Below are 16,526 nucleotides of genomic sequence, written 5' to 3'. Positions count from 1 at the left end.
TGTCTCGCGGGTCTCTTGCAATCCATCAAAGAACAGACCTAGGTTCCATAGCGTATTGAGAGTTGCTTCGAACTCTTCTTTCCCACCCCTTCCAGGAATAATGACTTCCAAGATAGAGGAAACTGATTCACAGGGGATTTCCAGATTCTTCGGAAGCAGGTGCTGCAGAGTATCGAGGTAGTCATATTCGGCAGCAGCATGTAGGATCCCTAGAAGCACCCGCGTAGAGCCCCTAAAGCACCTAGAAAGAAAAGTGAATATATAAAAAAGTTCACTGGGGGGTTAGAGGCGGAGGAGCCAGGCAGAAGATAGGAAATTAGTCATCACCCGAAGGGGAGCTAAATATAAAGAGGGAATTTTGTGCAGAACTGCAATTTTTTTACATGTTTTCTTATAGTATTAAGAATTCAGACCAACCTTCGACTGCCAACCCCGCCAGTGGCATTGTATTTGATTTGGAATTTGCTTGCCAGGGGCTGGCTAATAAAACAGGAATAGCTTTCTGGCCAATGATAACGCAAATAAATATCAGGTGGGGAAAGAACCACACTACGGGAGGACCCGTCAGCCGTACCAGGGGGGTTCAGGCCGTTCAGGCGAAGGCGGGTGAAGGGCCTGAACGCGGAGTGGGCCGGGCGCTAAACCCAACAAATCGAGAAAAAGGGTGGACAAAAACATACAACAGCCGGGATTCGCATGTGGTCACCCACCATACTACTAACCGGCCGGCGTGTGGCTTAAGTACGGCTGAGCGGACGGGAAGCCCTGTTCTCCACACCCTATGGTCGTATGTATCAGTTTCTTATAAGCAATGGTTGATATAGGGCTCTATTTGCTGTAAATGGTGTTGTCAAGAACGCCCACTGACCTTACCCTTCGGTCGAAGGAGGTCATTGACTTCTTCCTATGTATAAAGCTAACTTGGAGGTAGATACGCTTATAGATAGATGCTTATTATTCACTTTTGAAAAGTAAACCCATTTAGCATCTTGTGGCAGTATTTATCTTGTGAATTTATCCTGTAGAATAGTAGTGCTTGCTTTGTTGCGGAAAGATAGTATACTACCTACTACATATGTAAGATAGCCTATACAGCCTGCTCCGAATAGCATAGACTTAGGGCTAGATGATACGGCTGATTGGTCAGCTACAATTAAGCAAGTGAGTATAAAGCCCGAGTTTCAGGTTGGAGCCTTGCGTCTCATTACATAGCCTCACAGACTATCCAATCCTTACATCTTCCTCTTTCTCTTCTTCCTCTGCAACTCTCACTACATCTCTGCATAATCCATATTACTTCAACCAGTACCCCTCACCATCTTGCATGTCTAATTCCTTGCAATACCAGATATCAGTACCTAGACCTGAGCCACCATCTCCCCCATATATCTCAGCTAGATGCGCATCCCTTCGTCAAACAACGCAGATCCACCTACAGAGCAGCCTGTGAGATAACTACTAGGCCGTTATAAGAACGGAAACACCGCCCGGAACTATGATGGATGTATATATACTCTTTGTCCTTTAACGTAAGCCGTGACATGCCGTACCTATCAAGAACTGTTCGAATTGCAGCTGTACAACAATCAGAGACTACGATGGTGTCTCTGTACCTATGTAACTGAGAATCGGCGGGGATGATGTGACTATTACACCGATTGCTTGGATGGTCTTTCATTGTCTTGTCCCTATTGGTTTAGTACTTGTAGTTGACTTCTTGTTTCATGGGTGATTAACTATCTAAGTTACCTGGTTTCCTTTACCTCGCCTACGTGGCTTCTTCTCCTTCTATAACCTCCAGATTCGATAGTCTTTGATGACAAATAGCTATATAGAACCATCATTCTACACTACGATCGCATGAGACATGCCGAGCCGCCAATATTGGAAAAAATGTCTCCTGAATTGGACTGATATTCAAAATTAAATACATACTCCGTAAGGCAAGAAATTGGACACGAAATAAACAACCAGTCTCACAACTATGTTCTGAAAAGGTGCAGAGAACTGCCCACCAAAAAAAGAAGAGATTACCAAATCCTACTAAGAGGAGGGACCGCCACCGAGGCCTGTATTGACTTGGTTAGTATCATCCACTGACGGGAGTATAGAGAGGATGAGACAGCACTTACCAGCAGCAAACGCGAGAGAGTAGGTCCGCGTGGTGCCTCCATCAATCCAAGTGTAGTTGAAGTTGGGCTGGGCGAAGAACTCCCACGACGCCTTGGGATCGATCAGTGCCAGGTTCGAATACAGCACGCCCTTCCAGCCTCCTTCGACGTTTTCGGCCGGGGTGGTGGCGTTGTGTGCGAAGAGGGCGTTCCACTCTTCTTTCACGAAATGGGGCCGGCGCGCGTACACGGAGGAGGGCAATAGTGGGAGCATGTGGATGCTAGATATCATTGTCAGTATCTCTGATGGGGATGGGGAGGAAAGGGGTACTCACCCATGGACGTATTCTAAGTTGCCGCCGAAGTAGGTGGTGTGGTCGACCTTGTTTTCGAACAACTGTACTATGGTGAGTTCATTGCTTAATGTATGTACTGTGAAAGGGGATGGACTTACTATGCCGGTGACCTTGTTGGCGATAAAGTCGGCAGGGTGGTTCTTGTTGTCGTTGTCAAGGAGGAAGTAGTTGTGCAGGGTGCGTCGCAGGATTCCCAGCATCAGATTGCCTCGGGCTTCCATGCTGGCGTCGCCCACGGTCTTACCCCACATCTTGATGGCGTAGGCGAACATGGTATCCTCAGACGACGACTCCTGGTCTTTGCCATCGAAGGACTCGAAGAGGCCCTTGGCCCACGAATGACCGTGGAACCAGTCGAATCCCCGAGAGAACGGGAAGTACGGGTCGTTGCCAGCCGCGTTTCCTGCGTCACGGACCAGCATGTTGACCCAGTCCTTGTTGTGTTCGACCCAGGCCGGATCAAGCTGTCCAATGACCGCTGCAGCGTGGATGAAGTAGCCGTAGTGGAAGTGGTGGTCATTGTACAAGGTGTTGCCAAAGTCCGCGCCCACGTCGCCACCACCGTAGCTGGCCGAAGACACCACGCCCTTCCAGACGTTGTCGTAGACCAGGGGAAATTGCTGGGTGTTGTTGACGAATCGGGAGAAGGCGTGCTTCAGGTCCTGCAGCGTGGACGATGCAAGATGAGGATCTCCGCCAATCTTGCTGACAGTATGGACCAGGATGGCATATTTGCTCAGCGCCTTGCCGCTGAAATACATGCTGTTCAGGTCACTTTCTTTGCTGACGCTGTTGTTCAGGTCCTTCCGGGCCGCGTCCAGGATCACTTGACGTGCACCCTGAGAAATCGCACTGATCCTACCGGCACTAAGCGACCGGGTTTCGAGCCCCAGGTCAGTTGGAAGGTCTGGTTCGGTCATCGTCCAGATTTCTCCAATCACCGCGGTTGCGTTGCCTTTGGTCGTCGTCCGAAGGGTGATGTTCGTCATGCGGCCCTGCGTGCTCCGGTCGAAGGATTCAACGTGGTGAGGAAGAGCGAACATGATCAAAGGTATGTCCTGCGCATTTTTGCCGGCCTTCGCCCACATGAGATTGTACGTGCCGGTCTTGTTAGAGACGTTACCTGCCACGGCGCCCTCCAATGCGAAGACGCCTGCGGAGTTGTCGTACAGCTTCTCTCCTGAACGTCCGGCCGGATTCTTCGCCACCTGGATCGTACCAGACCAACCGCGCGGCCCGCGAAGGTCCGTGGAGGACTCCAACTTCAGATCAGGGTTCTTCCCGTCATCTGGGGTCAGATAAAGCAGCCAAGTGACATTGTCTTCCAGGGTTATGATGTATTTGAAGATTCCCTGCCTCGGAGATCCGGCGGACACCACTTCCTTGTAGTGGACACTGCTCTGGATCACCGGCTGCAGGTTGGAATAGACCCCCGAGACATAACCCATACCCTGCACAATGGGGAAGGTGATGCTTTCGTTTGCTCCATCCTTTGGCCGCAGGACAGCGTTGGCAGAGAACGGAAGCGGATTCTCCGTATCAAGTACGGTTGAATTGCGCAGCTCCGTTGCCCCGAGGATGATGGACTGGATGCCGATGGGGTTAACATAGAAAGAGACTGGGTGGCCCGGAATCTTTTCATTCTTTGGCCCTTTCGCCAGTCCGCTCTCCACATGGGTGATGCCCATGCCCCAGCTAGCAAGGTTGCCAGTGCCCTTTGCCCAGGCTAACTCATATGGATGTGTGAACGTCGCGTTGGTCTGTGTTCCTAAGAAGAGACCACTGTAAAACTTATTGGTCTCGATAGGTACCTCGGATTTCTATGAAAGTTAGCGTCGCACACCCTCAGCGGTTTCATGTCAAACTTACAATTCCCTTCTTGGGCACCGGGTGATCGTCCCGTGCCGAGATCGTCCGTGGAATGGGACCCGTCGCTATGGGCTGAAAGACATCTTGGGCGTTAGACATCGCGGTAATAGAGGATGACGCCGTGGCGATGGGAGCCTTTGTTTGATCTTGGTGGGTTGCGCTGGGCTTCTCGTCGACAACGGAAACGGGAGTTGGCTCCACTGCAGAAGCAGAAGAGGCGCCGACGATGTCTGATGCGGTGCCCACTGGTTTGCCGTGGCTCACAGTCTCGCTAGGTCTACCCGTAGCAGAGCTAAACGTTGGCTTAGGAATCCCTATGGTATGGACGGCCGGTAGATTGTGTTCCGGGCTCCAATAACCTGGCTTGGGTTTGGAATACGCCGGAGAGGGAGTAGCAAAAGGTTTGACGTTATGTTTCGGTCTATGCAATCCTCCAGGAACCAAATTAGGTAGCATCCAATCTATCCAATCTTTGGGATGCTCAAAATTGTCGGCCAGATTGTTTAATCCAAGAGCGTTGTGCGAAAAGGGTGTAGGTGTTGCGTGCTGCCAACTATGACCGTCACGCTCCAAACTGGTAGGATAAAACTGATACTTGTTAGCACAAGATTGGTGTGGCATGAAGGATCACTTACACCATGTGTCTCTGGCTCCAGCAATCTAGCTCCCTTCGTAGCAGGAGGGTACTGAGTCTTGGAGGAGATTGACGAGCTCGAAGTTTCAGTTGGCGCTGGGCTTGACTGAACTCCCACTACAGCAAGCAGTATAGTTAGCACCAGAGAGAATCTCCAGGTCAATTTAGGGCCCATATTGGCAGCCATAACGCAGCAATGGGTTCCAAGTTCCCAGGTTATGGTCTTCAGGTGCGTGACAACAAGTCGTAGCCGACACTACTGTGCACCACGGCTGACCAAAAGAATGGAACCAATAGAGAACAGTAGCACTGATGCAAAAAAAAACAAGAATATTCTATCTAAGAAAAACAATCCAAAAGGGGTATCACGAGGTATGTCCTTCTGTGTAGAGTCCAGTCATGTGTACCGAAGAACACAGTATGGCTTCAACAAAAGGGCCACCACACGTGGGAGAGGAGTCGACAAGGTTGAGATGCACAATACAAGTAGGCAAGAGGGAAAAGATCCCAGTTTATATAGGAGAGGACAGCATGGCTTACCAGGAGTCGATCTCAACGGACTAATGGATTCCAGTCACGGCCGAGGAATCACTTCTAACCAGAAGGATAATCACCTAGCATCGCGTGAGTGGCCAAAACAGTAACGTGGATCATAATAAACAGCATTCATCAGCGTCTCCAAATATGAAAACAATGTGGGGGGGTGCGATGAGTATGGAATGCTACTAGTGAGTCCTTCCCTCATGATTACAGAGTAGAGTGACGCATGTCTATCCACATGTAACAGCACATGCACTGGAGAAAACTCGATGAAGGAAGAGGGAATACAGAAAGAAATAAAGTTATCAAGCACTTACACAAACACTCCAACTAGTTGTGTTGTAATCCGGGAAGTGATCAGGGTTGAAGTTGTTGTATGTTCCAGACGGGATGGAGTCTGATAAATGTGGAGCCTGAATGATAGTCCGTTTAAGGCAGCTAAAATACCCCACGTGAGTGTTTACTTCTCTTGCTGGTCTGTTCATGGTTTAATGTCCCTGGATTTCGTATATTAGATCTTGAGTGTTCCATGTTAGAGATTTTTGATATTTCGTGACCCAGATGATCCCCAATTTAGGGGGTTATCTTGCGTGTCAAGTGGAGATAGCTCTAATCCAGTGCATTCCAATCCCTGCGTGGATCACCAACTCAATCCTCAAAAGTATGAAATGTGGCTATCCCTAGGATTATTGATCACGGAATATAGTCCATGAACTATATCATTACCATATATTGATGATTCTGTTATGGATGATGATTGTCATCCAGATGACTGTGTAATTGTCTAATGAATAAGAAATACTTTAAAGTGATAGGGATGGAGTGATAGGTCAATAAGTTCAGGTGATCAGGTCATTAATCCCTTCTCTATAAATCACGGAGGGTATCCACAAAGTCAAGTACATGCTAACAGTCCTCCAGGGTCAGGGGTCTCTAGTAAGGACACATCTAGTTCTGTGCATTTTAATTAAAATGACTTTTTATGGTGGTTGATATGAACCTTTTCTAATGTCATGGATAATTACATTTCATGATCAAAAAGTGGTATCTGACTAATCCTGCTGACTCTTTTCCCCCTGCCAATCCTTGAAGATATCCTCCTCCCATGTCGATAGTCGGGTATCTTATACTGTTGGCTTCTCCATGGGCTTGATGACTCCCTGCTTGACCATCACGCGAGGCTTGGTCGCATTCTGGAAGGTCTCCTTAGTAGTCCACTCCGGTCCGATGGGGAGACGGAGAGACCTCTCGTACTGGGCCTTGCTTTCGAACTCGTGAGGAAGCTGAGTAGCCATGTATTTGTTGTTCTGGGAGAGAGACAATTAGTATGATAGCCTCTCGTCGTGTGACCACTATGGGAACCCTTACCTTCTTGACACGTTTCTCGTTGATGATGACGCGGGCGAGTTTAGCATCCTTCCGGTCGTCCGGCTTCACACCATCAACCTTGGTGAGGAAGCGCTTCTGTCGCTTCTGTTGCTTTTTGCTGACCCCTTCGCCAGCCCAGCTACCCCATCCGGGCAGAGTATTGTCGATGACCTGGTCATCTTCGTCGCGGATAGTGTCCCGCTTCTCAAGTTCGAAGTCTTGGACGACCTCGTCGCCTGCGAATGCGCGCTTCACGAGGTCATGGTTTTTGAGAAGCACCGGCACGCTCTCCTCCTCGCTGTCATCCTGAGGTTCCAAGCGCTGCTTCTGGGTGGATGTAGAAGGAGCCTTCTCTTTTTTGGAGGCTTTCCGAGACGACTGGCCGCTGGGCGCCGCGTCGTCAAGGTTGATGTCGACGGTCTGCTGGTTGTCACTCACCACAGGTCGACGGTTATTCCTGCTCATTTGCACCAACCAAGGGTTCTCCTCCTCGGCAGGGGTTCAATGGGTTCAGGAGCCTTGGAGAGGCCTCCGCGCGGTTTGTTAGCAGAGCGACCCGGCTTTGCGTTATTGCCCTTGCGGTCAGTGACGACTTCGGCATCTTGCTCGGCGGCATCAGCTTCCTCATCCGATCCTAGTGGTTCCTCAAACTCATTGCGGGGGAGTGCTTTGGGTTTCTGCTGTTGGCCAGCTTTGTTTTTATCTGAGTGACCAAACTTGCGCCGGCCAACCTCTGACTCTGCCTCGGACTGCGATTCCTCTCCGTGAAGTTCTCGGTTGAGCTTCCGGACTTCAGCGTCGTTCTGGGCTTTCCGAGAGGCCTCGGCGTTCTGCATGAACTTCATGGAGAGCAGCTTGGAATGGGGGCCCTTGAGTTCCAGCTCCCCATCTTCACCGCCCTCAAGCTTGCTGAGCTTCTGGCGAAGCTTGCGCTTTTCGGCATCGGAATCAGCTTCCTCGTCCCATGGGTTCTCTTCCTCGGACTCGGAGCTGGATGATCCGAGATAGTCCTCGTCACCGCGGGTGGCACGCTTGCCTTCGATCCTCTTCCGCAGCTCTTCCTCCCTGAGGGCCATATCGGCGGCACCCAAGCGCGCTTCCTCGTCCCAAGCGGTTCGTCCAGTCTGCTTCAAGCTCTTGGCGAACTTACTCTCCTTATGCTTCAGACCCATGCGAGCTTCCGCTCTTTGACGCTCGAATTTTTCGCGATCCTCTTCATCCGGGTCCACGCCTGCATCAAGGAGAGCCTGTCGTTCCTGCTGCTCCAACTTCTCGCGTTCCTTGCGGTGCACCCGGCGGTACGACTTGCTCTTGATCTTCTTGATGCGTTTGGCACGGACCTCCTCCCGGAAGAGTAGATCGCGGCGCTGGCGTAGTTCCGCCCTGCGAGCTCGGATCTCCTCGATCGGGAGCTTTCGCGCCTGCAGTTCCTCGAATTCCTGAACCTGCTCTTCAGCCGACTTCCCCTTATTATCCGTCAGACCACTCTCGACTAGAATGTCTTGGATGGCGTGTTCAAGGTCTGTCTGAGGCTTCGTAACGTCGATTCGGTGCGTCTGCTCGGCGTCGGGGTCGACAAGGGGAAACATGAGGTGTTCCGCTCGGCGATTGTGCTTGACCGTCTCCAACCAGCGATCCATAGTTTCTTTGCTCTTTTCATAGGCTGCGGTTCGGTCCAACCGATCCTGCTGGCGTTTCGCCAGAGGTGCGTCGAGTTTACCCGGGATACCGGATGTTGTTTTGTTGGCGGGCGCGGTGTCGACATGTTTGAGAGAGTTCTTTAAGCGCGAATCTGTAATTGAGGGCATGAGGTCCGCGATAGTGAGTTTCTGTGTAGAGGACAGTCCGAATTCTGTCGGCGCAGTATGCTCGTGTTTTCCTCCCTTCTTTTTGGTCCTGTCGACAGCACCCGTACCCATAGAGTTCACGAAACTCTGCAATTTGGCGAGGCCATGTTCATCCACAGCGTCCTCATCGTCGGACATGTCGAAGTCGCTGTCTTCGTTGGATTCACTGTCTTCCTCATCCTCATCATCCCCCTCCTCTTCCTCTTCATCTTCCTCAGACCCAAAGTCTTCGTCGCGTTTTTTCGATTTCGAGCCAGCCTGCGCTTCTTCTTCTTCCGCAGCAACGTTCATGTCCCAGGCAGTGGTCAAGTCGATAGCATCCTCCCCAAGATCGTCCGAATCTTCGTCTTCATCTTCATCCTCCTCATCCTCATCCTCGACATCCTCCGACAGACTAATCGGGCGACTCTTCTTCTTGGACTCAGGCTTCGGCTTCGCCTTAGACTTAGGCTTCCCACTACCCCGAAACGTAAAACCTTCAAACCGCTCCTCATCACTCTCACCCAAGGCTTCATCACTGTCCAATTCGCTATCGTCATCACTGTCGACGTGCCCTATTCTCCACCGGCGACCTTGTCCATCGCTGCCCGCATCGCTATCAGACCCGTCGCCTCCAAACCGACGGCGCTTGTTGTCTGGGCCATCCCCGTCCGATTCTTCCTCGTCGCTGCCCGCCGCGTGTCGCTTGCGGGTGTGCTGTCCGTACTCTTCGCCGAGCCGGTTGCGTCGGATCTTAGGTTTGACAGGAAATTGCTGTTCGGCGATCGCGAGGGCGTTCAAAGCCTTGTTGGGTCTCTTTCTAGGCTGTTGCTTCTTCTTGGACGAGTTGTCTTTCGGCCCGCGCTGCTGGGTTTGTTGGCGAGGCATGATTGCAGTTGTCGTTTAGCCACTGCAAAAACAGTAGTAAAATAATTCAAGGGTTGAATAAAAATAATAACCCAAGTTCTTCAGCAAATAACTGCCCTGAAGAACATGTGGGGTGAGGTGTTGTCACAGTCGACTTTTTCTCTTTCCGATTCTACTTTTCTGCCCGGCAGAGAAAAAAAAAAAGTCAGTCTTGGCGGTCCGCGGAGCCCACTAGCGCCGCCGCCCGACTTTCAGATCCTTCTTCCGTCCGACCATAGATGGGATACACCTAGACTGATTGAACCGCCAACTGTCCTCCGCAACACCCATTACACGCACCTACAGCATCCACTCTTTCGAAAACCAACATGTTCAAGCCCTCGCAACCGATGATGGCGCGCCTGCGCCTGACCACCAAGCAAGTCGGCGGTGGTTACTACAAGGGAAACCGGACCGGAGCGATGGGTTTCTTCGCGAAGAACGGCACCTACGTGATCGACTGGAAGAAAGTACGGACTTATGCCGTTCCGGAGGGCCTGAAAGAGTTCAAGGTAGGCAGCCTTTTGTCCTAGCGGGCCCCGATAATAGAACCCAACCCCCGCGCCGCAAATGGATGGATCTTTACTCACAATATGGCGCGTCTAGCTCACTCCCTTCGTTACGAAACTCATGACGCCCACGCAGACCCGGTATACGCAGGATCTCGAGCGCAATGGGCGCCAGATGACCGTTCCGCGCGCCTTTGGTGGAAAGGATTACTTGGATATGTGGGCTTCGGATAACGGACAGGAAGTCCTTGAGCAAGAACGGTTAGAAAGCGGAGCGACTGAGAAGGGCGCGAAGCCTAGCCAATAGTTGAGGCTGTGAATTGGGGGAAAGAGATCCGTCAGGGATTAGTTTGGACGAGACGCTTTATCACGATGTGAGGGTGCAAGGCACGCGTGGACTGTTGTGGACTATGGGCGCATACGCCCTGGTTCTGATATCTTGATATGGTCTGCTAGCCTTTGTGCGCGTTCTCGAGGTCCTGTATTATATGTACAGTATGGTGTTTGATGTATTGAGGGGATCTTATTGAGTCTCAGATGTGTCTGGGTCAGGGCTGGACTACAGCGCATCGACAGGAGGTCCCGCTCTGTGGTCACCGTCCATCTGATGGATTGGTGGATATTTTGGGTATTTTGCAGGTTAGCGGCGCATTATTGGTCTTTGCATTTCAGCATACTTATATGATCTTTTTCTGAAATTCAACTCTATATTTGAGAGTAACAGGCAAATATGCTTTATCGACATGGTGGTCTGTAGTTTTCTATGTGCACACAATCTTTGTAGCAGATAGACAGACCAATACATATACTTTTATATGGTGTGTTGGTAATAGACACAACGGTTAGAAGTATTGAATATATATATTCGTGCTTTGAAGATATTACTCAACATGACATTCGCATCAAATAAATCCAAAGTTTGACAATCCCCGTCATATAATACAGAATAATAAACACAATCAATGTAATAAAGCAGACAACTTCCAGAAACAACTGGAAGAAAAGTCATCATAAATTCAGTGGCTTAACAAACGCAATCGGTGGCGCCGTGAGAGCGTGGCAATAGCTGCCGATAGACTAGTGGATGTGGATTGGTACCTGGCTTAGTGTACCCGTTAGATAGCAAGTGGTGCGTGTGCATACCGGAGGAAGCCTCAGCTGCTAAACCATCCTATCTCGCAACCCTGGAGATATGTCATACATGCCCACCTAACCCCATCCACCCATCCACCTCTACACACCCCGCAACCTTCACCCACTCGTTCCTTGCGCTGCGGCATGGGGATGTTTATGCCCTCTTACCTCACTCTGTCAGACTTTTCGTCACCCTGTTGCAAAGGTCGGAGCACAAGAAACGCAGCGAACCAGCAAGAGCGATGTTTCAATCGTTCACGGGTAACGCCCGCCGGCCACGGCAGGTGAATCTCGGTGGCCGGAATACGAATCCTTTCGCTGCATACCCCCCAGGAACAACCGGACGATCGAATCCTCACGGCGCAGGCCCGCAAAACACCCTAGCGATTGCCCAACAAGAACGGATACACAGACAACAGGAGAGGGACCGGTTAGGGGCAACCCGGACATTACAACGGGCCTGGCGGGGCCACCAGAGCAGAAAGACAACGCACAAGAAATGGCGGAGGGAGTGGGATGCCCTGGAACAGCAACGGGCGGAGGGTCTTCCTCCCTTCGAGGACCTGGCCCGTCGCTCGGACGCATCCTTGCAGCCTCCTGCTCGGTACGGGACGGCTGCAGAATGCCTGTCGCAGCTGCGACTGTTGGTCCACTTCATGGAGCCGCGGAACAGCGGTGATATGGTCCGTCTGGTGTATTTTTCCAGCGCTTTCCAGAAAACGTTGAACGAGGTGCCTACAATTGCGACGGAGGGCGACTGGACCACTCCTCTGAACCGTTTGGCGACATTCACCCTGCGGGTCTTACACACGGCGTTGTCGCCCACGGTCCCTCCCTTTGTCGTGGGTGAGCTGTTGAGACTGCTGTTGTTTATGACCGGGTTGATGCCGAAGCAGATGGCACGGCTTTCTAAGGAGTATTACGCCGTCATGGTTCTTCTTACTAAGAACATAGAGGATGTGTCCCCCAGATATTGTCTCTCTCGGGACGACCTCGTCCAGAGTGTTTTGGCTTTGCTGAAGCCGATCACTTCTGAGACGCTTACTGCCTATGAATGGTTCGCCAGGAGTTACCTGACAGTCCCGGACCTTACATCATACTTGGGAACTCTGGATGGGCTGGCAAATAATATCAATTATAAATTGCTCACTTCCGCCTTGGAACCTCTAGTTTCCCAGAACCGTGGCCAGAGTCGGAATGTGGAAGACCTGGACGCCCGGCTTTGGCTCCTAGCTTATTTCATCTTTTTCCACCAGTACGCCTTAGGACACCAGGCGGTGAACCAGGCACCGGAGCCGGCGTTCGTGAAGGTTGTATCAGAATTACTGAACTCCACAGCTGTGTACATATCACGGCGTCTGGAGCTGGAGGAAACGGGCGAGGTCGACGAGTCAACAACGGAGACACCGCCTCTCCATCCGTTCATCAAAGAGCAGCTGTTCAGCTTAGTGAACCAAAATCGCATCACAGGACTCCTTTCACAGCTTCAGTCTACTCATCTGTTCCAGGGGGATCTCGCAGATACCGGGTCTGATGCATATAGAGAGGCCAAAGTTCTTGCCACGTACGCATTGACCCTTCTGCGTGTGTTCCCTCGACGGGGCGATGATATACGGATGTGGTTATACCTAGGATCCGCCAACTCTGGGTATGCCGAGGTCGGTCAGCCTGGCCCCAGGATACCGGCGATCAAATACTTCTGGAATGCATCTCGGTCGGGTAGAATATTCGCAACCATTAGCCAGGACTCGAACAAGGTCTTAGCATTGTTGAAACCAATGGACGAGACGAAAGACGCACGGTGGTCGACGATGTCCCAAACCGAGAGGGATGAGGAATGGATGATCATTCTGTTGTTCCTGGAACTTTACACCTTCGTTCTGAAAGTAATGGACGATGAGGAGTTTTTCTCGAATGAATCTTCCTTCACAGCCTCGTCGAACACCCGTGTCTCGTGGACCAAAGAAAGTGCGTTACCCTTGAAAGATATCAAGGACCTGACGGTGTTCTTGAAGAATCTGGCATTTACCCTGTACTGGAACTCGGCGGACCTGAACGAAAAGGAGCCCATTCAGGGAACCGCAAGCAACATTCGCAGCTACTTCGGCTCCTTCGCCGCGCCGTCGGATTCGATTACCAGTGTGAAGGATCTTGAGCTGAAGAATAAGGAGAAAGGACTCCCTGGTGTGACAGGGATTCCCCTCGACTACTTCAAGGGTCTAGTGACGGGCCTCCTGAGGATGGTACATGAGCGCGATTCAAGACGCAAGTTTATGCCAGATGGTCACTGGCTGATGACGAACCGCTTCGACATGGAAGGCTTCATTCCTGCCGTTGTGGCGGAGGAAGAGAACCGGCACCAGCTCCAGGATGAGGACGAGGAGGAAGACCCGGACGACCTGATGGACGATTCATTATATGAATCTTCACTGGGACTGGTGGGGACCGGTCGTGCCCAACAGACTCGCCGAATTGAGGCCCTCCGGCGACGGCAGCAACAAGCGGCTCGCCGGAAGCAACTTCAGGCCGTCGCGCCCCGCCTGGAGATCCTGAGGAACATGCCGTTCTTTATCCCCTTCCATACTCGCGTGCAGATCTTTCGCGAATTTATCATCCGGGACCAGCTGCGTCGACGACGAGGCGTCATCGACCCGGACCTCTGGCGCATGTCGGTGGCCCAGGCTTCCATGGGGCGAACGATCGACGGACACCCGCCCTCGGTGAACATCCTCAATCGACACCACGCCGATATCCAGCGCGAGAAGGTGTTTGAAGATGCCTTTGAGCAGTTTTACGAGCTGGGCGAGGGGCTCAAAGAGCCAATTCAGATCACCTTTATTGACAAGTTCGACACGCCCGAGGCTGGGATCGACGGTGGGGGTGTGACGAAGGAGTTCCTCACGAGTGTTACCAGCGAGGCGTTCAAGTCGACCAGCGAGCTTAATCTGTTCGAAGAGAACGACCAGCACCTGCTCTATCCGAATCCCGCGGCCGTCGAACAGCGCCGGGAAGCCCTACGGCAGTTGCGGATCCCGGAGAATAGCCCCGAGTGGAACGATCACGTCCGCGATTTGCTCCGGCGGTATGAGTTCTTGGGACGGATTATCGGGAAGTGTCTGTACGAGGGGATTCTGGTGGACGTCAACTTTGCCCCGTTCTTCTTGCTCAAGTGGGCCCTCACGGGTGGCATGGGTTCGGCCCAGCGGGAGACAGCGTATCGTGCGAACCTGAACGATCTGAAGGATCTTGACCAGGCACTTTATCAGGGTCTGGTAAGTCAAGCACACCGCCATCCCTGTGTTCAGTAACGACTAACAGAAATAACTACAGCTGCAACTCAAGAACTACACTGGAGATGTGGAGGACTTTGCCCTGAACTTCACCGTGACCGATACAATCCCCCTGCCGGACTCGACCAGTCGGACCACCACGCGCGACCTGAAACCCCACGGCTCCGACATCGCAGTGACGAACCAGAACCGACTAGTGTACATTTCGTACATTGCGCGCTACCGTCTCCAGGTGCAGCCTGCGCTGCAAACGCACGCCTTCCTGCAAGGGCTAGGCCAGATTATCCAACCGTCATGGCTGTCCATGTTCAACCAGGCAGAGCTCCAGACTCTCGTCAGCGGAGAATCCGGCGACATCGACGTCTCAGATCTGCGACGGAACACGCTCTACGGGGGGGTCTACACCATCGGGGACGACGGACAGGAACACCCGACGGTCCAGCTCTTCTGGGAAGTGATGGAGAAGATGAGCAACGAGGAGCGACGCAACGTCCTGCGGTTCGTGACGTCGACCCCGCGCGCGCCCTTGCTCGGGTTCAGCCATCTCAACCCGCTCTTCAGCATCCGCGACTCGAGCGAGGATCAGGATAGGCTACCGAGCACGAGCACGTGCGTGAACCTACTAAAGCTGCCGCGCTACACGAACGCCGATACTTTACGGGAGAAACTCCTCTACGCGGTCAACTCGGGCGCCGGGTTTGATCTGAGCTAGAATACCATGGATAATTCATGAGTCAGGATGATGAACGATGCACATAGACCGCCGACCACGCATGATGTGAATGAATGGCGGGTTGCATAGCTGAGGCGTTTTTTTGGCGGATGGCTATTCCACTGACGTTACGATTCGATTTGCTTCTATTTCCATTTCCCATTGACTTGTTTCTTCTTGTTCTCTTTCTTACCCCTGTTCTTTGAGGGTTCAGTTCATTGACGGTTGTTGTGTCATGTACGCAGAGGCCCACCCGTTGCATTCCTGAAATTGACGATTGTCTTCTTTGTCGGCATAACATGGGAGAGGCTATGTAAATATGGTCTTAAAGCCAGTGAGATGAAAATAGCATTCATTGACATGAGTTTCTTTCAAGCGTACTCCATGGATATGAAAGCATGACGATAAGCGCAGTCACCTGACATCACACATTGATAAGAAAGAAAAAAATCAAAGAGAAGAAAGAGCCCTGGATGGAGACCCACGATCAATACTCTATCTGGTTTAGTGCCTTCCTGGGATCCAAGGGAAGCGTTTGATTTTTTTCCGAGTTCTGGAAAAAAAAGAAAAATTCGAAATTGTAACCAAGGATAGAAAATAATAGTAATTAAAAGTACTGGAAAGGAAGAAAGAAAGAAAGAATAGAGAGCCTGAGGCAGCCATATCTGAAATTTCAATCTTTCTTCCTGTAAAATAAAGAAAAAACGATAAAAAAAAAGTGAAAAGAAAGAAAGAATAAAGAGACTAAACCGGATTCGGCAGTGCTGCTTCTCATCCAGAATTCTTTCTTTCTCTCGTTCTTTTCTCTGTTTCTTCTTCTTCTTCTTCTCCCTTTTCTTTCCCTCCACGCTCTTCCTCCTCTTGATATTCCCCTTTCCTTTTCTTTTTCGAATCATATCGGAAAATAAAAAAAAACTAAAATAAATACAAAAAAACCCGGAAAACCCTGAAAAAATATCTCCAAGTGTGGACTTTCCAGCCTATACTTGAATCCCGAGACTTTTTTTCTAATCGACGTCGGCTTCCCTTGGACTGTGCGGTGTGTATTTTTGTGTGGAAGATTTTCTCTCTGCCGCCTTTTTCTCTCCATTCCTCATTCATCCGCCTTTCCTTCTCTCCCCTCCAACCCCCCATCTTGTTTCCTCCCCACCAATTTTCCCTGTCTTCTTCTTTTCTAGGACTTTGTGCTTGGAAGAGTTGACTTGGGTCGTACGTGTTCTGGTTGATCTGGTTTGGAGATCGTCCTTTGCTGATTGGGTTTTTTGCAGTGA

General features: G+C 51.1%; 4 protein-coding genes across 4 annotated transcripts; 2 read left to right on the top strand and 2 right to left on the bottom strand.

Annotated features, from left to right (window-relative positions):
• Positions 1-1,910: 1,910 nt before the first annotated feature.
• P168DRAFT_253357 (glucan endo-1,3-beta-D-glucosidase) lies at positions 1,911-5,124 on the bottom strand. Its single transcript, XM_024834374.1, has 7 exons — positions 4,972-5,124; positions 4,778-4,924; positions 4,337-4,639; positions 2,566-4,287; positions 2,447-2,508; positions 2,133-2,392; positions 1,911-2,069 (listed from the first exon to the last, which is right to left on the bottom strand). The coding sequence occupies exons 2-7, from the start codon at positions 4,790-4,792 to the stop codon at positions 2,044-2,046; spliced, it is 2,388 nt and encodes a 795-aa protein (XP_024692931.1). The 5' UTR covers positions 4,793-4,924; positions 4,972-5,124; the 3' UTR covers positions 1,911-2,043.
• Positions 5,125-6,484: 1,360 nt separating this feature from the next.
• Positions 6,485-9,700, bottom strand: P168DRAFT_290417 (UTP14 family protein). Its single transcript, XM_024837204.1, has 3 exons — positions 7,350-9,700; positions 6,879-7,311; positions 6,485-6,817 (listed from the first exon to the last, which is right to left on the bottom strand). The coding sequence occupies exons 1-3, from the start codon at positions 9,590-9,592 to the stop codon at positions 6,635-6,637; spliced, it is 2,859 nt and encodes a 952-aa protein (XP_024692930.1). The 5' UTR covers positions 9,593-9,700; the 3' UTR covers positions 6,485-6,634.
• Positions 9,701-9,850: 150 nt separating this feature from the next.
• On the top strand, positions 9,851-10,845 carry P168DRAFT_327303 (mitochondrial 54S ribosomal protein mL41). The gene is made up of 2 exons (XM_024841222.1): positions 9,851-10,122; positions 10,217-10,845. The coding sequence occupies exons 1-2, from the start codon at positions 9,940-9,942 to the stop codon at positions 10,424-10,426; spliced, it is 393 nt and encodes a 130-aa protein (XP_024692929.1). The 5' UTR covers positions 9,851-9,939; the 3' UTR covers positions 10,427-10,845.
• Positions 10,846-11,344: 499 nt separating this feature from the next.
• P168DRAFT_269196 (HECT-type E3 ubiquitin-protein ligase) lies at positions 11,345-15,620 on the top strand. Its single transcript, XM_024835123.1, has 2 exons — positions 11,345-14,525; positions 14,584-15,620. Exons 1-2 carry the CDS (start codon positions 11,496-11,498, stop codon positions 15,253-15,255), a joined length of 3,702 nt encoding a protein of 1,233 aa, XP_024692928.1. The 5' UTR covers positions 11,345-11,495; the 3' UTR covers positions 15,256-15,620.
• Positions 15,621-16,526: the final 906 nt, after the last annotated feature.

This window comes from Aspergillus campestris, assembly GCF_002847485.1.
Source record: "Aspergillus campestris IBT 28561 chromosome Unknown P168scaffold_6, whole genome shotgun sequence".
NCBI classification, from domain to species: domain Eukaryota; kingdom Fungi; phylum Ascomycota; class Eurotiomycetes; order Eurotiales; family Aspergillaceae; genus Aspergillus; species Aspergillus campestris.
This window is presented reverse-complemented; position numbering and strand designations above follow the sequence as displayed.